General features: G+C 45.0%; 1 protein-coding gene across 2 annotated transcripts in view; it reads left to right on the top strand.

Annotated features, from left to right (window-relative positions):
* The window catches only part of ERGIC2 (ERGIC and golgi 2), a 796925-nt gene that overhangs the window by 484769 nt on the left and 287771 nt on the right, over positions 1–24385 (top strand). For both annotated transcript variants that reach the window (XM_069628528.1, XM_069628529.1), the window contains one exon: positions 2573–2628. In XM_069628528.1, the coding sequence (XP_069484629.1) occupies positions 2573–2628 (56 nt within the window). The remainder of the gene's footprint in view (positions 1–2572; positions 2629–24385) is intronic.

The raw sequence follows: 24385 nt of genomic DNA, 5'->3' as shown, positions 1-24385 counted from the left end.
TATATATTTCTACTTGATTACTTCCTGTTTACAAGTATTGAATGTACTGTTTTTCAACTCTTCATTTACTTTACCACACACAATTATTGAAAGTTTTCCTTATTATTATGCTAACTGTTGCTTTACAATTAAACAAATAACTTAATTTATCTGTGCAAACATTCAAAATGTCTTTCATGCTACTTCTGAATTCCCAATTGTAATGTGCATCAGTAATAATAAAAATATAAAAATGATCCAATTTAATGCACAGTGAAAATGGAAAACAGAAATATAACTGGAGAAAGAAGAGAAAATATTCCAAATTATCAGAGTGAATTGAAATCCGTTTATATATGCATCATTATTCATTTTAACTTACATATCTGACTGGTTACAGGATATTATGAGAGTTAAGACCTTCCAAAGTGAGACTGCGTTTATTATATCCAATTGACAACTAAGAGGTCTAATATCTGTTAAGCTTGAGTCCACACCACAGAATTGCGAGCAAAGTGAGGCCTGGTCAACGTTGGCACTCTGTGTCCGAGCAAATCATCCTGCGGCCACCGTGTACAACAGCCTTGCATCCAAGCGAGAGGGGGCCTCCGATCTTGCAATCATCTGGGCTGGTGAACTGGGAGAGGAAATTAGTCCTGAATGTTGGCAGATTGGCTGTAATAATGTTCGCTTCTGAAGCATGGACTGGGGACTGTGGGCTTCACAGACTAAACTACTTTTTAGGGCATATTGGTCACCAGAAAGAATGTTCAGAAGAAGTCTCTCTGATAATGATCTATGCTGGAAGTGCAATCGATCAGTAGGCACCTTAAGTCACTGGCTTAAGTTTTGCGCCAAAACCAGAGATTTCTGGGATGGAGTGTGTGACAGGATGGACCTAGTGTTTCAGGGATCAATTCCGAGAAAGGGTTCACTTCTGATTATTGGGGATCTCACCCTGTTAAAAGGCCTATTGTTTCCAAAGAAATTGTGGGTGTTAAGAGGATGCATGCCTGCCAAAAAGATGATTCGATGTGCGTGGAAATCCCCCAAAAGCTTCACTATTGATGATTGGGTGGAGAAACTGCTGACTGTGTCCACATATGAGACAGCGATTTTTTAATACAGAGGAGATTCTGATCAATGCAATGATCTCTTGGGCCTTTTCCTGGAGACCTATGGCTAAATGATGTTATTTTATTGCTTCATGAAATATGTATATTTTGAAGGTTTCCTTGAATGTATTCACATGATCTGGTTGCTTTACGGTTTCTACAATAGTATCCAGTTGGATGGATAGTGGGTGCGACATTGATGCAAATTGTGTTTTTTTTCTTCTTCTTTTCACTTTGTGAACAGTTAAGTCTTCCGACATGTATAAAATGAACATGTTTGCATAGTTATATTGTTGATACGTTATGCTTGTATTGCTTTTGTTCACGTGATGGTACCTATTGGTGTTGAAATAAAATAAATTGTACACTCTATATCCAATTGTAATATATATTCATGTGCATATGTATTACCATTTTAATTCTTTAGATTTTGTATTAGATTATCTGACTAACTCTCCATACCTGCCTTTGACACACCACCAAATTAACACAACGCTTTGGACATATCTGCCGCCTCCATTTTGCAGAGCTATGGTCCACCTAACAGGACTCGCATGCAGTCGCAGAAAATTCTGGCCCCACTGCTGCCCCCAATATCTGTTTGTAGATCTATTTTCACCTTTCCACCCTTTTATCTTCCTCTTGCTATCTTTGACTGGGGCACAGTACACCAGTCCATGAACAAACCATAGGCACTTTGGTGATGTGGTGCAGTATAGAAGCATATTAACATAATATTCTTCGTCAATAGAGGATTCACAATTTGCCGTTCTATTATGCAATTTCTTACCTGGTGGTGGTGTTTCCTTGTGATCGCTGCCCAGTCTTCCGTATACCTTCTGCTTTTCTGATGTGTTCTCTCCGAGAGGAAGCTTTCCATTAGAAGAGCCCCCTTCGAGCTGGTAAATATCTTTCTGTTGAATTTGGTGTTCTTGCTTCACCGACCCGCCCTCCTATTTAGAGGATGTACATTTGATCACTCGCAACCTTGTATTTTACATTCATGTGTGGTCAACGATCCGTTTTGCAATCTTTGGTGCAAGTTAATATAAGGGCCTCTTGCGGCTCCATGCATCCGCTCAGGGAAACCCATGTTGGCACCCAGCGATGTCATGGATTTGCGTCAAAGATGGTTTGGGGCACTCCGGGGCGCCGTTGTGGTATTTTAAAATGTGCAGATCCAGTCTGTTCCTTTACGCAATTTCTAAAGGCTCCAATTAATACAAACAATTATTTCATCAAAGGATTTTAGCATATAATTATTTGTTTTCTACAAATCAGGACTAGGATGGATGCCACAAGCTCTTATTCTCTCTTATTGAGATATTGATTGATGAGGGGCATCTTAATAGCCTTTTTCCATATTGTACATCAAAGAAACTGGGTGCTATTAATCAGCAAACAGTTTGTTAAAATTGTTGAACTTTGCAGTCACTGATTATGTCTTTTTTGTCTCACTTCTCTCATTTTTCCTTTAGGGCAATTCCTCATCCGCGAGGTCATGCACACCTGGCAGCACTTGTCAGCCACGAGAGTAAGCGCTGCTCCTTCAGTCTTTCGATTGATTATTTATTTTTTGGGGGGAATTTCGTTTTTGTTTTAATTTTGTTCCAAGAGCAGAAAAAATATTCAAAAGAATTTGAACTTGAATGGTAGCAAAAATGATATTAAGTGGAGTGATCTGATGCGTTTTAATTGCAGAAAATTACTGTGAGATTTGCCACAATAACGCAAAAGTTTCCAAATGCACTGTCCATTTTAAAAAAAAAAATGTTATTAGATAGATCCAATTATAATACATTCCAACAACTTAACGGGGTATTTAATCAGGCTCCCCCTTACAACCATAACAATTCATCAATAGGAAGAGATATTTGCTAAACATGCCATAATCTGACCTGTGCATCAGTGGGAGACCCATTTTACTATTTGAAACAAAAGCATAAATAAGAATACCACACTGCCTGCAGTCTCATCTGCCAAGCCAAAACCCCCAGTCCCACCAATCTGATATTAGACCTGAAAGGCCACACGCCACCCATTTATCTTTGGTATCAAACAGAATCCTACTGAGGTTCTTCTGGCAAACTTTGTAGGTGCATTAAGTTAGAACCAAGATAGAAAAGCAACAGAGGTCTTTTTACTTCTAAGCACTGTACATGTGCATAAGTTAGTTGCAACACATGACGTTTAAAAAATAAAACTCAAACTGTAAGGGCGAGACACAAAATAGCTGGAAACACAGGACGTATGTGACAATATCCATTACAAATTCATGGTGAGTGATTTAAACTCTGGGCAATGCTGCTACTGGGGAGGGGAGAGCCTGAACTAGACCAATTGGTACCCGGGAGGATTTGAGTACAACTCAATGTATGAGTATACAAGTAACCCTCCTCTAAAGTTTGCTTGCAACAAAAACATAATTCAATGTTGCAATCAATCACAATCATGAGCTTTAAAGGGGTCAAAGAAAAGTGTCAAAGAGGTAATAGTCCCATACGAAAATAATTTGCTTCATGGTACTACGAACCAGTGGTATCAACTGGGAATGTCACATGAGGGGGTTGGCGAAAACCTAACCTGCATCAGTCCTGGAATCGACCCCATACTGTGTATGTATCGGGAGTCTATGTAGCATTTGAAAAACTGCCGGATTTGTAGAAGTTTGCCTTGTGCTCCATGCAGCTTGTGCTGGTCTGATTTCATTTAATGTGTGTCACAAATTGGCTTCCACAAGGCTCCATAGTAGACCTTTCCTGCCTGTATCCACCCTTAGAGCTACCACAGTCAATATGTTCCAGCAGGTGGCCAAACTCTTCTGCTTGACCCATTGTAAGAGACCCACCAATTAGAAGTAGAGAACAAGGGCATGAGTGATAGATAAATGTCCACAAGGAACTTGATCTTAACATTTTATATAATGTTTCCAGAACTCCTGTTTGGGCAGAATTCATTTTTGCTCCCTAATTTGTGGGTTTCCTAAAGTTTTTGCTGGCTTCCATGCTTTTTTTCAAATTGGTTAATTATTGAAGTTTTTAAAGGAGCGCAATAATCGAGAACAAAACAGTACCACATGGCAATATACCAACAAGGAAAGTCCAAAATAGCGGCGTCAATACATGTCATAAATAAAAATTTAAATTATGCATTCATATATAATCTGCAATAATCTCCTCCAACGCCCTCACTTCCTCCCCTATAACACCCTTCACCCCTTCCTCTTACCAGGGTACAATGTGTGTAGAGTACAAAATAGTTTAGCTAGAAGCTTGTGAAGATGGTGAACCGAACTATTCAGACCCCATGATTGGTGACAGTGGCGGACCCTCGACAGCGAACGTGACCTTACACTAACAGTTCAATTATCATGATCAAAAAACAAAGGAACACCTTTCCCATTTACAATGTTGGCCCGTTTATAATATATGAATGGGAGCCACTCTGAATCTATATGGATGTGCGTTTCAGACAATATCGCAGTCATACTCTCCATTTTATAAATGTCATGTTCATTGTGAAGCCATTCATTCTGGGTCAGGAAATATCGCCTCTTCCAGTGAAAGGTGATGTACACCCTTGTCAACCACAGTACATATGTAGCCATGTGAGACAATCCGGTACAATGGCTTTTGGAGCCGTCCAATCCATACAGAATCAACAGTGGAAGGGGCTTTTCTATACTATTAATCTACTTCGTCCAATCCAGGACCTCTTACCAAAACAATTGGAATAGGGGACACTCGCACCAAAAATGCCAGTATGTACCTATTTCTCCACATCCTCTCCAGCATAAAGGGCTTACACCTGGATGCATCTTGGCTAGTCTAGTTGGTGTCAATTGCCATTGTTGAAGCAATCTATAGTTCATCTTATATTGCATCGCTATTGTCGAAGACCAAACTTTACTATGAATAGCTGACCATATTTCTTGCTTGAGTGCCCACTTCTTTGTCCCAAAGCGTCTTAAAGCGGGAGGTATAATATGTCCTCTGGTCAGCAGCGCTTTGTATACTCTGGATATGAGGCCTCGAGAGCCCAAATGCTTGTCCAAGACTTGCTCAAACGGTGTTAACTGGCAACTTAGCTGCCCTATCCAACAACGATCAGTCAGCACCCCCTTCAATTTTAAGAACATGAGTGGGGGCATGGGCTGAACCTGCAATGCTTCACCCAGTTTGATTTTACTTACGAAGTTCCAATTTTTCCATACATGGTCAGCTCTCACCAGCCCTCCCTCGTAGTAGGGCTGGAATCTGAGTGGTTCAACTATTCTGTCTCTAATGGGATGGGCCCACAAACAACTAAGAGGTGATGGCCAAGATGTCACCCCTTCCATCTCCTGTGACTTCCTCTATAATCTCCACAGTTTTGCTAGGATTGGGGGTGTTCGCACCTTTACTGGTAGCTGTCACTAGGGAACCCATAGCCATTCCCCTTAGTCATAGCCCATAGCCATTACCCTGGCAGCACTTACTGCGTTTTACCACAGCACTCCGTCCCCTCTTTCCCCTCTTTCCCCCCTGGCACTTCCCCTTCGCGCTTGCATTATCTGAATGACACAAGGCCTAGTAAGATCGTTTGTTTTTGTCCTCCCTCTGTCTACCCTTCCTTGTTTTGTCGCGCCTAGAAACACTTGTGTACAGGCACGTTATAAATGACTTATCGAATCATATGGGGACCGGGGACCGCAATACATTCTCCAATCCTACCCATTTATCTTTGTTCTCCCTCAAATATTGTGCTGCCCTGTAAGTTTGGGAGGGTTACATGTTATTTTAAGAAATTACATTACAGAGAATGCTGTAATAACGAAAATGTTATAATGAAAGATGTCAAATGTTTTTATTTTGGGGGGTGCTTCTTGCCCCCAAACCCTACGTTTCCGTATGCTTTTAAAATGACCCCAACCCCCTCCACACCCGTTATATACATTATAATATACATTTTAAACAGAAAATCGATATTATTTTGTTAAAATCACTGCATTCTGTCTGGGAGTCCCACTCCGCCTCTCTATTTTGGCAATCACATGGTTGCATAGCCTATCCAAGCTTTCTTCCCCTCCCAAAGAAATTGTATGAACACTTTACACAATTGTCCTCGCCCATCAAAGTTCTTCTTATTTTTATCCCATAGGGCGGTGTAGTTTGCAGCATACAGGTTTAACTCCCTCATTATGATGCTACTTACATACCTTAGGCATTCAGGCTGTACACAAAGTATAAAACGAGGGGGGCGTATCCGCTTCCATTAAGTCAACCTTCAGTGGAAGGTGGACGATTTCTTAAAATTATTTTTAAAGCCCAACAATTTTCCATAGCTCTCAATGGTTTCTATAAGAGTGGGCAGTGAGGTACTTGGGCTACAGATACATGCTAAGATGTTGTTGGGTAAAAGGGCCAATTTATATTCCTTCCCATATCTCTCCAATCCTCAGATCCTGTCATCGCTGCAATCATCATGGCCAGTGGTTCCAAGGTCAATGCAACGAGCGAGGGGGATAAGGGTCATCCCAGTCGCCTTCCCTGGCTCAAATGGAACCCCTTGGATGCAATTCTGTTAACTATTACTTTCGCCATTGGACTTTTATATAGCACTGTGATGCTGGAAATGCCTTATGGAGGGACAGGTCCTCCTGTACTTGTCCCACCACTTGGGATACCATTATGGCACCCATGGGTGGGGGTACACCCTTATGCCCCTTAGTGTGTTTTGGGGCAGCTGTGTGTTGCCTAAGAGCTGGATATGGGCTTGTGGCATCTGACTTGGCAGTGGCACTGAGTGTCCTCAATTTTAGGATACCCAGGCCCTGCCATAGGAATCAATGGATTCCTACACAAAGGCAAGATGGCCACTGTGGCCTCTTGGTTTCTATTGCTTTTCAACTTGTTTCCCAAAAGTCCTGGGAATCCCTGACTCTGTCCCTTCCTCCTGAGTGGCTGTTGGATGGAAACACCATGTATGGCTCTGGGGCTGCCTCCTGTCAGACTGACTCGACCTTTCCACAGGCTGTGTGTTGTGGGTACACCGTAGGTGTGGGTCCTGTGTAAATTGAGTTGGGAGTCAACTCACATTCTCTGTTGTGAGAGTCTGGTTTCTGTTTGTGTGACACAATGAATGAGACGGCACTGACTGAAACTGACATGAATGCAGTGTAGTGTGCTGAAAGGCTAGGTGCTTACCCCAATAAACATTGTTTGTTATGGGTGTCTGGGTGGAGTGAATGGCCTGCATGCCTGTGAGCCTGATTGGCTGCCTGCCTGCACGAATGCCCTTCTTTGTGATTGGGTGACTGAGCCTGGCTCAGCCAGAGTGAATGGGAAACAGATGTGTGTATCTGGGGACCTCTCACTTACCAATTTGTTTAGAAGCTGAAGTCGAAGCTTAGCAAGAATTAGCTATTCCTTGAAGCCCAGCTGGGGAAGTCTGCTGTTGCAATTTCTTCACTGTAATCCGAAAGCTGCTGTGTTCTTCCAAGGACTGATCCAGAGAGGACCTGCAAAGGAGACCTCTCCCCGAACTAAGGGACCATCGTGCAAACTGCTGTTCTTCATCCGAAGTGCCCTGGAAGCCAGTCCTGTGTGCCTGCTGTTCGGAGAAGGGGTCCTCGTGAGTCCTGAAGAGGAGTGCCCCGACATCTCGAGTCGAAGAAGTCCATTGGTGTCATCCAGGGTCCGGAGGTGCATTTTGTGACTGCTGGAAGCATTTGCTGTTTACCGCGCAGAAGAGGGGGTACCCTGGCATAGTGCTGCTGGACACCCAGAGCTGCGAAAGTTCCAAACTGCCTCACAACATTTCAAGGGACATTTTCCCACCGGGGAGAGTCCAGAGTTGCTTAGTGCAGAGGAAGGTGTGTTGGTGTGTTTCCCGCCACCAGAAACTAACGAAGACGTCTTGAGCGTCCAGACTTGGTGGGGGTCCAAGGTCCACTGCAGTGATTGAGTCCAGGTTGCCATAAGCCATCCAGAGGTTTGTGCTGCAGCACCCAGAAATCGAAAGTCGGAAAACCATGATATTCCAAAAGTGACCTATGCACCCATCGCTGCCAGAAGTCATGGAAGGGTCCCAAGGGTCTTTCTCTCATATGCCAAGCCTTTAAGGAGCCCACAGCAAGGGTCACCTATACAGGACTTCTACAGTCAGAGAAATCGTTGAAGGAGAGCACTGCAAAGAGTAAAACTGCTGTTTCACGAAGACTTTGCTTCCATTTTTCCCATGGACTCAGCATTCCTCTGGCTACTTCTTCCAAGGGGGGGGGGTCCATCCTTGAAGGGCATTGTCGAGTGAAACCAAGAAATGCTGCCTCTTCCCCTGCCAAGACACCAAAGGTAATGTGACGAGGAAGAGCATCTTCTAGCATCAGGAGTTGTCCAGGGGTCCGAGATTCGTTTTGGATCCTGTTCTCCTGTGTTCTCTCAGGTACTTTAGGGGGTGGTAGAACCTTTTAAAAGAAAGCAGAAGGCTATTGAACATTATTGGACTGGGCTGTAAAAGATAAGAAGTTACTCCCTAACTTTTCCATTACAGGTTTCCCAGCTGAGGGGATCTTCACACAGAATTGTCTATCTAGTCTAAAGAAATAATTCTGCCACTGTTCACAACTAACCTCCCTTTCTTCCCATTTCACTCCTGATAACTCACTTAAGAATTCACATGCCTATCTAAATCTGTACCAGTTAGTGCATCTGTTACTGAATTTAAGTATTGTGTAGTACCACATAGAGTGTATATATTTGCCATTCTTTGAATTACTTTTCCAAGTACAAAGTGTTATTATTTATATGTATATATTTTTGGGTAGCAAACTTTATTTTATATAAAGAACCTGTGTTATCACCTAACCTAGTTTGTGGACATTCCTTTGTGGGGGCATTGGGGAAACACTACTTAAGAACCAGCCTGCATCACCTCCTGAAAGCTTAAGCCTGGTTGCTCGTCCATTGCTACCAAATTGAGAGCCCTGGTTGGGCTGTTCTGTGCCTTTACCGTACCATAAATAGGGCAGAAGTACAGATACCCCCCTCCAGTCTTTACAAGCGCCGAAACTCCTGAGTACTATCCGGACCCCAATCCCACTTTATACAGGAAATCACTCTGAAAAGGCCACTGTACCTGTCGAAAGCCTTGTCAGCGTCTAACGACACCAGGAGAGGATCACTGCTGTTATCGCCCAGCCCTGCCATGAGATCTAGCGTCTTGCGTATATTGTCTACTCCATGTCTTTCTCAGATGAAGCCTACCTGATCAGTATGTATTAAATTGGGTAGGAACCTCCACAGTCTCGCAGCCAGCAAACTTGTATAGATCTTTGTGTCAACATTTAACAGGGAGATTGGCCAGTATGACCCACATTCAAGTTAATATTTGCCCTCTTTAGGAATAATCACTATTCTCACTTGAGAGATAGAGGCTGCCCCCCCCCCCCCCTCTCATCTTCCATAGCGCAATTGAATAGCTTAACCAAGAATGGCACCAGTTCCCTGCTGTACCTTTTTATAAAAGGTCCTGGTTAATCGATCTGGGCCCTGCGCCGTACCTGCTTTCAGCTTTCCTTTGGCATTAAGCACCTTTACAGACCCAATGACCTAATCATCGGTGTGCCTTCCAAATCTAATCAAGATTCCAAGTCACCAGACCTTTCCTTCTTGGTGTATAATTGAGTATAAAACCGACCAGATTGTTGCGTTATATCCCCCAGTTGACTTAGAGTATTACCAAAATCATCTCTAATTTGATGTACCACCCATTTGGCTCTCTGACCTCTAAGACAGTTTGCCAGCAGTGTGTGGGCATTGTCCCCCTTTTAATCAAACCGTTGCTTCAAGTATCGGAGTTGGGTCAGGGCTTTACCATTCCATATATCTCTAAGCTTGCATCTCAAGTCAGTCACCTCCTGTAGCTAGTCTTCTAAGGCTGCTGACTGCCTCTCATTTCCCTTTCCCTGTCCCTTATATTTCGCCTGAGTTCAATGTCTCATTTCTGACAATTTTCTTTTCTGCTCTCTGATATTAAAATACCCCGTAAAGTGGCCTTTGCCACCTCCGATACGATACGAGTTGGGACCTCCTCTGAGTCATTTATCTTGAAAAATGTGCATATTTCAGTCTTGATAGCTTCCTGAATGAGGGGGTCCCTGAATAGGGTGTTGTTACACATCTACCTCCTATCCAATAGCGGCCCATGGCCTAGCTCTACTAATACCCTGCACATATGTTCTGACCAGGCTACAATCTGTATGTCCGACCCTACAATAGTATGTTCATTTTCAACTTTCATTAGAATATAGTCTATTCGTGTATGCGTCTTATATGGGGGAGAATATAAAGTGTATGACCTTTGGTCATGGTGGTGCGTCCTCCACTCGTCAACCATATAGTATTTCTGCATAATCATACTGAAATTGTTTTCTGACCCATAACATGGGTGTCACCCCTCCTTTAATGGAGAACCAGTCCAACAGTTCCGCCACTCTAAGCCTATGCTGATCACGTACTATTACATCAACTCCCAACGTTGTTTGGGTCTAATGAGCATACGCACACTGACATAAGGCAGGCTGGTGGAGTCTCCGCCAGGGACCCCTTGACACATTCACAGCCTCCCCCATGTTGCTCACTGCTCCGTCTGCCGCTCTTGGGTCTCTCTGCCAGAGGGCCCCGGCACATACAGAAGGTTGAAGCCTCACTCTGTGTGTTGGGTGATATTAATCAAGGCCCAGTCTCTTAAATCAGTGTCGTTTGGAGACTGGGCACTCCAGTGATCACGTTGCTGTCCTCTTTCTGTTCGGGTGGTGGACACACCTCCTACTTGGACTCTACTTCTGATACAGGCAGGGCCGCCCAGAATCAACCGCCACAGGCGTGGCTCCACTGTGGCAACGGCTCCTGATGAGGGTGCTGTCACCTTCCCCAGGTCTTCACCCAACTTCACGGGTCACATACTCGAACCATCCAACCTTCTGAGGCTACCATAATGTCTGAATACGGCATTGGTGAGGGAGACAATGCACTAAGCAGCCATGTTGTCTGCGACCCGGTCTAGTTCATGTTTTTTTAAATCCTTTTGTATCAAGAGAGGTGTTTACTTCACTTTCCCTGTCACTGCAACCCTTTTTCTGGTGTGTCACCTTAGGTAGCCTGTGTAGGTACCAGGGAAGGGGTGATTTTAAAAAAGAAAAAATATTTTTTTTCTTTTTTAAGCAGCTTATCTTGCTCCCAAACTGACAATGTCACCCTGAAAGTGTTCTGTGAAGTACGATGCTGGCAGCTATGATTGAGTTTTGTCGCATTAGTAGCACATTCCACCTATATTTGTTAAGCTGTTTATTAAGCCCTCCTACCAGCCATTTTGTTTTAATGTCTTTCCTTTTCTGTGTGGACCTTGAGGCTCAACCCAAATGGTCTTTTTGCTGTCATATCCTCATCCTGAGCACATAAAGGCACTCTCGATTAGGGTGGGGCAGTACAAACTGCTCTATAGCCAGATGGCATCCAAATCCACACCCTGTGCGAGCGCGTCTGTGCGGTTTGCGATGTTTACGGTCAGCCCGATTGGCTGTCTTCAAAAACCGTTATGTGCTGCCTGCAGTGTGACTGATTGCCACGCTTAATGGAACACCTTATATTTTTGCAGTTGTCTGAATCCTGACCTGACTTTTCTGAGATGAGGGAAGCCATCTCCTTTACTTCCATTGCTTTTGCTTCACTTTTTGTGGAGCGATTGATCAGTCCTTTAAGACTTTCAGTACTGGGAGACCCTGTCTCCTTAGTGGAATTCTTGTTATTTGCTGTTACTTGTGTGTGGGACACGCTGTGTGTCTAACTTTTTCTTCGTGTACTTTATTGTTGTGGACACAATGTGTCCAGGATGGGCTGATGGCAGTCAGTATTTTTCTACCATGTTTTTTACTTCTGTTATTCACCTTTGTTTTTTTTAATGCATAATGCCATTTAGTGTACCCTATAATCTAAAATGGCTTTGCCACACAATGATTGCTTGTCCGTTGGCCATTTTGTGCCTCAGCCTTCTTCCTGCCCTCTTGGGTCTGGAATTGCCATATGTGTAGCCCCTGCTTTTCTGGCTCTGGTCCCAGGCAAGGGTGTTTACTTTCTTCACCCCAGGGACAGATCCCATGGGAACCAGCCACCCCAGCTGGACAGAAAGGGATGATTCACCACCTGCAATTTAAAAGATTTTACAGGAGTTACCTTCTTCCTTCACTGGCACACAGAGACCATGGTGGATTCTTTTAGGGATCCCAACGGGGACCTGTTTTTGTTTATAAAAACTCACCCGACAATATCTCATTAAACCTGTCCCACTTTAAAAACCCTCTACTCTCTTCACTGGCATGATTTCCACCCTAGTGATCCTCCCCGTCAATCCACCCTCCCTTAGATGGGTTCAGGAACTGGACCTTTGGGGTGAACTGATGAAATGCAGTACTGCTTCTTACCTGGCACTACCCACTGTGTGGAAAGGCCAAGAGATGGCCCCAGTGGGTGACTGTCGTCTAGGCAGCCACTTTCCTTACCGGTCTCATGCAAGGGCCACATCCCTACATTCCGACTCATCCAACACATACCTCTAGACTACCCACAACCTCCTCTAAATGCATCATTACCTATAAACATAAACCAAAGATACATATATAACTCTATACATTACAATTTGCACACTAACCAACTAATATTTACATGGGTGTGACTACTGCCGTCAGCCACACCCTGGGGCCATAGCATTAACTTAAGTCTTGATATGATGGTGGGGGGGTGCAAGTCCTGCCTCTCCCTGCTAGATCATAGGTGCTGGCCTATCCCCAGGAACTGTTCTTTCCACTGTGACGTCCTGCCTGCCACCTGGGGGCACTTTAGCACTGCTGCATGGTCCAAGGTACTTCAGAGTTCCTGCGGCGCAAAAAAGATCTTCTTTATAGCTTCGCCATGCCCTGGGGGTACTCATTGTCGCATCTGATCTTTGTGGTAGCCCTCTGCCCAGGGGGCATCCTCATGCAGTATCACCCCTTTACTGCGCACACCATTACTGTAAATCCCCAAATATCACCATTTTAAAGCTCCATTCCACAGCATGTATATGTGGGAGGGGGTAATAATGTGGGAGGGTTTGGGGGGGCTGCGTAGGTCTATATATGCGGTGAAATAGGATAAAGTAAAATAATTCGACATTTTAGCGATTTGCAGTAAAAAATGTGCAGTGATCACATGGGTCCCCTTGCTCACCGCTGCAGTGGCTGCAGGCTTTACTTTCCTCGTGGTGTCCTTGTCTGCCAAGTAGGGCTATCTTTATCACCACAGCAGCACTCGGATCTTCCTCGGTGGCCCCCGTGCCCATGGGTCCCACCTCTGTCATTGCTGCGCCCGCAGTGTATTGCATATTCTGGCTGCACCCCATTTGCCATGGGGATGCTGCCATCATTCACTGCCATGCTCATTGCGCATCAGCTGCCTTTGCGGGCACACTTCAATGCTGTGGCCACATGGCTAAGCTCCATTATTCACCCGTGCCACGAGGACTGTGCGCTCCGGGACTTTTCTTCACCACCGTGCTCAACATGGCGGGGCCAACTCCAGCTGCCTCCTCCCTCTCCACCTACAGGGTTGTACCTGGCGTAACTTGCCCAGGGTTGTACCTGGCGTAACTTTACCGGAAGAACTTAAAGGCGGGGGCCACCCTGCCTGATCACGGTTGCCAAGGTTGCAACAGTGATGGCCCCCCATGACATGGGGCAGCCATAAATAACTTTCGGGCCGCAGGCATGGCAGTGGGTGGTGAAAGAGGCACCTTCAAGAGGGAGCGCAACATGGTCGCCTGTTTCTGGCCACCCTGTACAATAGTCCCAGACTGGGCGACTCTCCTTTTCACCCCAGACATACGACTCAATACAGGTACGGAGCCCCCAGTGATGGCCCGTCCAGTGGGGCACACCGGTGGGCTGATGGCCCTCCCGGCCCCGCAAGTGCCCGGGCTGCACATTTGTGCCACAGAAGGTGCTGTGCCGCACCTGGCATATGCGGCCCTGTTCCAGTTAATCATTCAGCCCTGGGGACAGCTTAAGGCCACAACCCCCAGAGAGCTGCCTCCTTTCCTTTTACTCTTCACTCGACCATCATTATCCAGAAAGTTGAATCTGCCTTGAAAATGTCCACTCCTGGGCAGGGGAGCCATGTACATTGTCCCTTTTTTATTCCCCTCTTCTGTATATCCCATCCAACCCCCCATGGTGAGCTGGATGGTACAGCCAGGTGTATGCCCTTTGTAGTTAACAAAGAAACTCTATACACACACTATATGCTACATGGAATAACATATTTTTCTCTACACCCTGCTGTCTGTCTTTCTTTATTTCCCTTTATGGACAAGCATGTAGCCCACCTTAGGTGAGCCCAGTTTGGGCCAGGGGCTTGTATGGATCGCCCTTTCCAAAGCAAAGCTTCTGCTTTCCGAACAATTTGGCGGCCTGTGTGTGTGGACAGATTTGGGTGCTGGGTCTGCCTGAAACGAGTAAACATTCGCACCAAAGTGAGTCTGTTGCTGGGCATATGTTGTAGCCAGAGGCTGTCAATGATTGGGTAGTCCCTGGCAGTTTCACTGGTGAAGATCCTTACCACAGGCAGGATTGGGGCAGATTACAGTCCAAATCCTGGACAAAAGGAAGATTCCTGCAGCCATTCAACAGATCAATGTTGACCAAGACCCCTACGAGGAACGTCCATTGCAGCCAACCAGCATTGCCTATAGCCAAGTCCCAGTGAAGCCCTGCTCCTCTCTACAGATCTCCAGAAGGCTCTTGTTGGTACTTAGACCCCTGCTTGAGGATCTGTGCCTGCTAAGCCTTCTGAAGTATCCCTGAACCACCTGGTGGACTGACCAGCTCTCTCCTGGGTTAGCTTGCTGCACCGGTCGCTGTTTTCAGAGTTCAGCCTTGAAACTCTACAGATTTTCAACTTGAGACAAAACCCCTTTCCCTGCAGTGTTTGCTTTCCTAACCAAAGAGGCTGTGCTCATTTGTTCTCGCCACACGGATTGCCTGTCATACCTGATTGTGGTGATCGCCGCTGCAACTCACCTTCTTTGTGTCCAGCAGCACTCCTGAAGTTCCCTGCTTCACAGAGGTATTCATCATATCGTGCTGTGGATGTTCAGCTAGCCAGTCTCCAGAACCATCTTTTCTGAGTCAGGAACCACCACCTAGCCATACCCAGTCTCGATGCTGAAAGTGACCTCTGCACCTACGGCCCCTGGACCTCCCTCAATCAGACAAATTGTAGAAATAAAGAAACCAAGCGGATTCAAGAAATCTGTGTAAGGGCGTTGAGTTTAGATACCCATTTCTACCTTCCCTCCAGCTTATAGGGTTGAATGGTGTAAAGTCTTAACCCTACCTCCTCACTTGCCTGGCTATTATCGGTGGGGATCTGGTTAAGGATCTCCCCTGGGCTTCCTCTGTAGTGGTGGCATTGAGAGAGGGACCTTAAGAACTTAACTTACTTTGCGTTTCTAATTCTGGAACACTTACCTGCCACTGATGGCTTTGATGACTCTTGTTCGCAAATCATAAGAAAACCTCCTGGAAAGTGTGCATCTTGTGGAACTGGTGACTTTTTGGCACTAGACCAGATTTCCTAGCAGAGCTGAACCTGTTAAGAATTAGGCACCTAAATCTAGGTTTTCTTGTGGGCGTTCTCACTGTTTTCTAACAACTGTAAGGGGACAGAAGTACGAGTCTGACACAGTGATGGCATGCTTGTTGGAAAATACTTTTATCATAAAGGTAAAGAAAAGGAAAAATCTACCTTGCCCTATTTCTATGATGGGTTGCCCTGCTTCAACGAAAACACTAAGGACTCTATCAGGATCTCTCATAACGGATAAAGTCCACTGTCCTGTGTCCAAACCGATTTCCTTCACTTACACTAAACTAAGGAAAAACTGGGTGTCTTCTTGATCCAGAAGTGGGCTTCTTTCATTATGGATATGGACCTTTAAAATGCAGTCTGTAGTCTGAAAACACAATGTAGGTAGCTTTAAAAACAGTTCCCAAGTATCAACAAGGGGGGGGCATACTCTTCCCCCGATTTCTTATTGCATCATCTTCCTATTCCAAATTGTAGTACCAAGTCTGGTACACTATCCAGCCAGTCCTTGGCTGTTGCACTTTGAAAATGTATTGTCCTTTGGCAATGGGTCCTTGACCCTTGGTTTCAGCTTTTTAGAGTTCTTTTCTTTCATATTGATCCCTCTTGACTGTCTCTGACTTGCTCTGGGCCTCAGTCTTTGTTTGTATGTTTCTTTGCTCTTTTTGGGTCACATACCTGTGTGCTTTGCTTTTGTGTGCCTCCCCCAACTTCATATGGGTCCCAGACCCTGGTGGTTTGCCAATGCACGTTTTATATCCCTTCTCCACTCAATAGCCAACTGAACAGACCTGGTGTACTCTCCTGCCAGGCACTGTTCCACATAGGATGCATTGTAATTATAATTGTTCTTTTATAAAGCGCTTAATACCAGAGATTGGTTTCTAAGCGCGGGGTCAGGATTTAAACCTGTGTTTTGCTGCATTGTCTTACTTCCAAGACAAACGTGTTGCCCCTGACCTACCCACCCTCCCTCACCCCTCCCCCTCCCCCTCACCTAATGTGTGTTCCAGCTTTTCTGATGTGTTTTTATCCCTTTCCTACTCCTAGGATATTGGCCCCTGCCAAGAATATCCTGAGTTCTCTCTCCTTTTGATATTCTCAGGGTTCCAGATCCTATTCTGTTGGTTTTGTGCTTCTATTTCTTTCTGGACTTTATCCCTCTTATTCTGGCTTTGTCTCTGTGGTTCGCTTGGGTCCCAGACCCCTTTGTATCTGTCTTTCGGGACACTTGGCTTACTCTCCTGCCAAGTGCTACTGGCGTGGCATGTATTGGTGTTCTTATGTTTTCTTGGGGTCCTTGACCTATGTATTCTCCATTTGCCGTAGGTCCCAAATCCCTTTGTATTGGCACTACAGGACACTTGTCTTACTCTCCTGCCAAGTGTCTACTGATGCTGAATAGATTTGTGTCCTTATCTTTCTCTTGGGGTGTTTAACCCATGTGTTATCCTCCATTCGCCTCGGGCCCCAGACCGCTTTATATTGGTGTTCTGGGGGACTTGGTTTACTCTCCTTCCCAGTGTCTACGGATGCAGTATTTATTTGTGTCCTTATATTTCTGTTGGGGTCCTTGACTTGGGTTTCATCAGCCTCTTTACTGGAGTCCCAGAGCCTCCTTATATTTCCCTCTTTCGGTTCCCAGCCCCTCTTATGGACCCAGGCAGCACCCATTCCTTGCTTTCGGGTTCCCGCTGCGTGGCGTCCTGCTCGGGCTCTTCCGACTATCTGGACATCTACTCCCAGCTCCTGCTGTCATCCGCGTCCCTGCTCCAGTTTCACGGGTAAGGCTCTGCGGGTTCTCTCCAGGAGGCATCCCAAGTCTCTTGCACACTTGGATGTTCTCTGGTTTCCCGTGGTCAGCTGGTTCTTATTTATTTTAATTCTTCTAACGCGCCACATGCATGCAGGCCTCAGGGCACACATATAAAAATGTAGAGACAAAATCAGGACGACGGTCAGCAGGGTGTCAGATCAAGGATGACAAACTAGCCCGGTGCAAGATTGAAGAGGTAAGTCTTGGCCTTTTTTTTTTTAACACTTGGATGGCCTCAATCGTTCTCAGATCTGGTTGGAGGGCATTCCAGGCTGCGGGGGCCATAACCTCAAGGCTTGTGCCACCAAATTTTGCCAACTTGAACGGAGGCTGCAAGAGCAGATATTGATCCTGGCACAGCAGGGCGCTTGAAGACTGCTAGGTCCTGAGATGGTCAGAGAGATATGAGGGTGCCTCAAGGTTCCTGCATTTAAGAGTGATGGTAAGCAGTTTGTGGGTGATGAACTGCTTGACCGGTAGCCAGTGAAGATTCATTCTTGCAGTGGAGATGTGATTGCTGGTGAATCGCACGCACTGCCCCATTCTGGATAACCTGAAGCGATGCCATGTTGGTCTTGGAGGTGCCAAGCAGCAGACTGTTACAGTAGTCCAGACAGGAGTTAACCAGGGCTGAGGGCAACAAGAATCTATTGCTGAGGGAAATAAACAGGCGAATGTGATTTTGCAATTTGGTAATATAACCACAAGAGACCCGAATATGTGCAACCTGGCCTTTCATTGTGAGCTCAGCGTCGAGCACGACGCCCAGTGTCTTCACACTCTTAGCTCCAGTGATTTTGCTGTTGGCCACAGTAAAGCTTTGGTAGTTAGGGGCCAGGTTTTTTAGCTTATGAGCTGAAGCAACAATCAAAAGCTCAGTTTTGTCAGTGCAAGGGAGTTAGAAGGCATCCAGGCCTGTATGGCACTGCAGATGGATTTAATGGCCAGTGAGTCCTGGGTGTTCGAACCCGAGAGCTCCAGAATGGCCTGGGTATCGTCAGCATAGTTGGTATATTGGACACCCAGCTCACCGAGAAGCATCAGGAGTGGCATGATGTAAATGTTTGAGTGGGCGAGATGCAGGAGCCCTGAGGGACCCCACAGGTGATAGCTGCTGGAGAGGAACTGGCTTCATTGACGGCCACTCTGGCATTCTGGGGCCTGAGTAAGGATGCAACCCACTGTGCTGGAACAGGTAGCCTGGGCCTTCAGCCTGGCCACCAACGACGAGTGGTCGACCAGGTCGAAGGCAGCAGAGAGCTCCAAAAGCATCAAAAGTGCTGGGTGGCCCTTATCCACGATATTGGTTAAGTTGGACTTGAGATCTAGCATGACTGTGTCTGGCTCTAAAGCCAGATTGTTGTGGGCCTAAGATATTGTTGTTTTTGATGTATTCCTGAATTTTAAGATATGCCAAACGATCTAAGCTCTTCAGGAGGAAGGGCACATTTGTTATAGGGCGGTAGTTCTTGGCAGAGAGAGGATTGAGATTGCTCTTTAACAAAGGCATGATCCAGGCATCCTTCAGGTGAAGAGGGACATGGCCCTCAGTGAAGGAAAGGTTCACTAGTCTTGTCACCCATGGGGCTAGTGTATCTACGCATGCTATAAAAATACTGGATGGGCAACTATCGCCTAAGCATGTGGTTGGCTTCAGATCTGTAATTTTCTTTATTTCAGCTTCCAAGTATTGGCTGAAGATGACCTTTGAGTGAGACATAGGCAGGTAGGTGGCACTGGTCGGCAAGGTACAGGAGACCATAATGGATGGTCCTTGAGTGATCTAGAATGGCTTTTTGGTGCTTGGTGATTTTGTAAGAAAATTCATTGTGAATTCTTTGGCACCAGGCAGCATCTTTATTGGGAGCATGGTTTGTGGGCACTTCCCCTTGAATTCCTTCAATATCGTAAATGGCTCCCTTGTGCTGGATTTGGCCTGTGTGATTCTGTTATTGAAGCTCGTGGTCTTTGCTTCCATGATGGCTATCTTAAGATTCTTTACAGATTTCTTATAGTAGAGCAGCGTAGGGAGAGATGGGAACTTACGCCATTCCCTTTCCGCGGCCCTCTTAAGACATCGAAGGTTGATGGAGTCATTAAACCAGGAGTTTTTGGTGACCTCAGGCTTATTTTATTTTTCACAGGTGCAAGGGCATTCATGGCTTCATTCACAGCCATCGTGAAGTGCACTGCAAGGTCAGTGTCATTGTTAAAGCCCTCAATGCTGCCGAAAATATCTGGGTGGTCACATTTTTCAGATTTCTAGGGTTCGTGAGAAGTCTTGGGACGGCATGCACTCTTAATGGAGGAGCAGGAGGTTGAACTAGTGTGGTCACTATGAAGTGATCAGATCATGTGCAAATGATCAGAGATATTGGAGGTGGGTAGACATTGCAGCTGAGCCGTCTGGGCAGCACTTCCAAAGACGACGGCTCAGTTTCACTGTCACGCTGGTCTGCAGCCTCTCCCCATGTCTCTCGGTCTCCAGAATTCAAACTTCGCTCTTGATTCCTCAGGGGCAGGCTTGCCAAACAATCTAGTCCTTCCTCTAACATGTTCTTCGGTTAACCAATAGGCAGTCTCCAACAACTAGACACTGTTTTGGTTCCTACAAGTATTCCTCATTACTCCAGTCTTCGTCCTCATTTCAGTACTGAACTGATGAGCACCATGGAGTTCATATCACTCTTCTTTGCCTCAGTATTTCTAGATGACTTGGTTTCCTCAACTCTACATAGATAGAGGTGTGGGAACCACAAGGCACCGAGTGGGGTTAAAATGAGGGGGGTGAAAGGAAGGAGGAGAATACTGTGCTGTCCCAAAGCTATTCGTCACTGGTCCCATGGAGGACATCCCTCCCCATGAGAGCCACCCGCTGAGTACCAACCCCAGGGGGATTATTGGGTATCGGCCTCACAGGAAGGGGCTTCCCCCGTGGAAGCAGTAACAATACCCTGGGATTCGTCATACAATGTACTTGCCTGTCTCCAATGGGTTCCAAATTATCATTTGTTTTTTTTCTTACACTTGCTTTACCATAAAGTGTTAAAGTATTGCTCTTATCACTTATAATTGCATAACCATTTTACAGGTAAAGTGCTGTTCTGTTAGCAGAACCCCCAAACAGTGATTTGTTATGTGTATAGTAGGAGTTGTGTGACAATACTTGAGGTGTTCATTGCTTAGTGTATTCGAAGGCCTATTAAATAATTTTACATTTTTGTACATCTGTCTAACTTGAATTATTGGAGTGCTCTGTGTGTCTCATTCTATATCTAGACTACTCTCACACCCTCCCGAGTCTAAGCCTTACTGCCTTACTATTCTGCTACCCTACCTTGATTGAGCTTGGCTAGACATCACCGTCTTATCCCTGTTCACTGTAATAGGATGGCCTCTCTGAATCCATCCCCAGAGTTGATTCTGAAAATGAATCTTAAGAATGTGCTTCTGCTAAGGTCCCTGGTTTGACAATACTGGCTGAGCCCTGGCTCTATTATGCTGTGCATTCCACCTATCTTCGCCAGTGGAATTCCATCCTGGGCTTTTCCTTCTTGCAGCCCTTCTAGCTCTTTGGTCTGGCTATCCTTGCTAGACTTCATCGCCTGCAGAGCTGCATTCCTGACAGAATCTTCGTCGCTCAGGTTCCTAGATGTAGGGGTTGTTCCTGCTTTTGAAATCTAAGCTCTGAGTTGGGTCGTCTTGGATTGTATACAGTACAGAGGTTACCTGTCATGGGACCATTTCCTTGCTGGCTGTTTCCTTCCTGATGGCTTGACCTCTGACCCTTGCTGGGTTCTGCAGTCTCCTGTCGCCTCTTCTGCCAAGTACTTCACCATGTGGGTCTTTTCTTAAGGTGTCTTCTTTGTTGGATATTCCTTGTCGGAGTGCTTGCTGGGTCATGGATTCTGACAATCTCTTTTGATTTCTCCCCCAGACAGCGTACACTCCGTAGGGTGTAAAGTACTTCACTGCAACCCTTCTTGGCTTATCTTTGCTGGTGGAATATGGATATAGTAATTTTGTGTCAGTTCCCACCAGACTTCTGAGATAGGTGACTTTCCTCTTCATTCTTGAAGAACCCATTAGTTTGAACTTGCACAGTGTGACGCAATCACTGTGCTTGCCTGTTGACTTAGGCTATTCCAGCCTTTGGCAGGAATATCTGTATTACTTAAAACTCCCACAATGAAGTGACTTGTTACTTTCCTGTGACTTTGATTGAATACATGCTCAAGGGCAGTGGATGGATTTCCAAAGTCATTTGTTGGTTTACCTTATGTCATCTAAGCCTCATATTTCTGTTATTAACTTTCTTCCTGCCCACCTTCCGCTTGCAACAGTGTATCAATTGTGTAACCATTTAACGCCCAACTCTTGTGTATAAGTGTGTATATATGTGCCTATGGGAGTTGGACTGTTGCACCCCGCGAGAGCTGGGAGCCTGCTGTGCTTGCCGTTGTGTTGACTATGGTGTGTATTAGAGAATGCGCGTCACAGCAATTCAGGTGAGTGCAATTGGCTTTTCTGGCATTTCATTCATACTTGTGTGGTATTGTTGCTGTGTCGTTCTCCTCGCCAGTAATCTCTCAGCGGTTGTGCTAATTAGCACATTTAGCTAGAAAGGTCTCAGTGAAATACGTCATTATCTTTTTGAACTTGAACTCAACATGCAGGGCACTAGGGAAGCATCTCTCCAGTTACAGGCACAGAGCCTTTATAATGAGCAGCAAGATGTTTTTATTGGACTAGTTTCTAATGTCAACAAGCAGACTGACCCAGTTAAAAGCTGGGAATTGATACTAATTAGAAAACTAGATCAAAACCAAGATTCCAAAGTGGTGGGAGGAACATTCCCTTCAGAATTATCTTGACATTGGGCGTATGCTTAGAGGTTTGCGGATAACGATCACGCCCTCATTTGAGGATCAAGATCCAGTAATGCTTGAGGAATGGTGTCAAGCAAGTTAATAATTTTCTGTGCGCTTCCTGAGCATTCTGGTTAAATATGCCAAGTTAGATAGTGTTGCGGTCTTGAAACTTATTGAGCAGCAGAAAATGAACTTAGGAAATACAATACACTGAAGATGCCATTAAACTTGGATCTCAGATTGATGCCAATTTGATCCCCTACGCGTAGGAAATAAAACGGCGCAAACAAAGGAAAATCTATCTGTGATAAAATTGACTATGAAACCGGGAGGGTGTACACGTTTGCTAAGCGTTATGACACTCTTCTTAACACATCCAAGTCTCAGTTGGATCCAGCTGAGCCTAAGGAAGTGGGGACTATATCTTCTGAATCAGATGTTTCAAACTTTGGGAATGATGAGCCTATTGTTAGGATGAATTTGTTAGAGGAAATACGGCTCCTGTCAAGAGGGCAAATCACAAAAACGAGGAAGGAGTCCCGCAAGAGGTCGAGGACGCAACATGTTGGTTGGAAGAAAACCTGCTGAACTCAACATGGCCAATGACTCAGACATTCAAAGCAGATTAATTCACTTTGGAGTGAGAGCCAAGAAGTGAAATCCATGGATAATATTCAAGTGATATATCTTTCATCTCATGCACTTACAGAATCAGACTGATCTAACCTTTGTCGTACCACACATTTTGATTATGTTCAAACCCGGCTGGATTTTGATCAGTTCTTTTGCAAAATAAAGTTGTAGAAGTTTTTTGCTATGAATCCACCCCAAGTCATCAAATCTATACCACGAGAAGGCCGAACTGATTTACTTATTTCTGACATTGAATCATTGACTAATTTGGCGACTCTGGCGGATGTATCATTTGATCTGACTAACATCAATGATATAGATTCTGACTGGTCTGTCTCTTCTCAATTGAAGTTTAAATTGACGTTTAACCCCCCATGCCTACAGGGGGCTGTATGGAGGCATTTCATGATCAATGTATAGCGGATCTACGGAAATTGCGACAGAATTGGTCTACATCAGGAAGTCATAATCCCACCAAGGTGCAATTCAATTATCTGCTGGAGTTACAAAATTTGACGGAGATTGTCATAAAACCATCTGATAAGCACTTGAATATAGTTCTGCAGAATTGTGGTGATTATGTGACTGAGGCAGTCGGGCAGCTAAGGGATAAAACATGTTATTCATCTGTCTATTAATCCCTTTTCATTGATGTCTGAATTAATGGAATTGGTTACAAAATGGTGTGAAATTGGCATTTTAGATGAAGATATGATCATATTTTCGGCGCCTTCTTTTTTTTTTATGATCATCCACGCCATTTATTCTTTGTCTAAAATCCATAAATACTTAGTGCGGCCACCTTGGGAGACCTATTGTCACTTTATCATGATCATTACTGGAGAACATATCTTGTTTCATTGATGAACTATTGATTTCTTTTGTTTCTGTTTTGTCCTCTTATTTACTGGATACCAAGGATTTTCTTCAACATATTAATGAGGTTGCATGGGAAGAGGGTTTGGTTTTGGCCACCTTAGATGTCGTCGTTGTACACTTCTATAGATGTTTGGGTGGGCATTAATGCATGCAAATACTTTTTGGAAACCAGTTTGCTTAATTTCTTGTCGCACAGCACTATCATTTTAGAACCGTTGAACATTTTGCCTCACTAATGTTTTTTTCTTTTTGATAATGGCTTTTTTCATCAAACTAGATGCACAGCCATGGGCAGTAACTTTGCTCGTATGCCAATCTCATGATGGGCTGGTGGGAGGCAACATTGTTATCTGAAACTAGATCTGAAACCTTTTCTGAACAGATTGTGGCCTGGTGAAGGTACATTGATGATGTTTTTCTTATATCGAAGGGGAC

The sequence above is a fragment of the Ambystoma mexicanum genome, chromosome 12 (assembly GCF_040938575.1).
Source record: "Ambystoma mexicanum isolate Mex_15411 chromosome 12, UKY_AmexF1_1, whole genome shotgun sequence".
Lineage (NCBI taxonomy): Eukaryota > Metazoa > Chordata > Amphibia > Caudata > Ambystomatidae > Ambystoma > Ambystoma mexicanum.
This window is presented reverse-complemented; position numbering and strand designations above follow the sequence as displayed.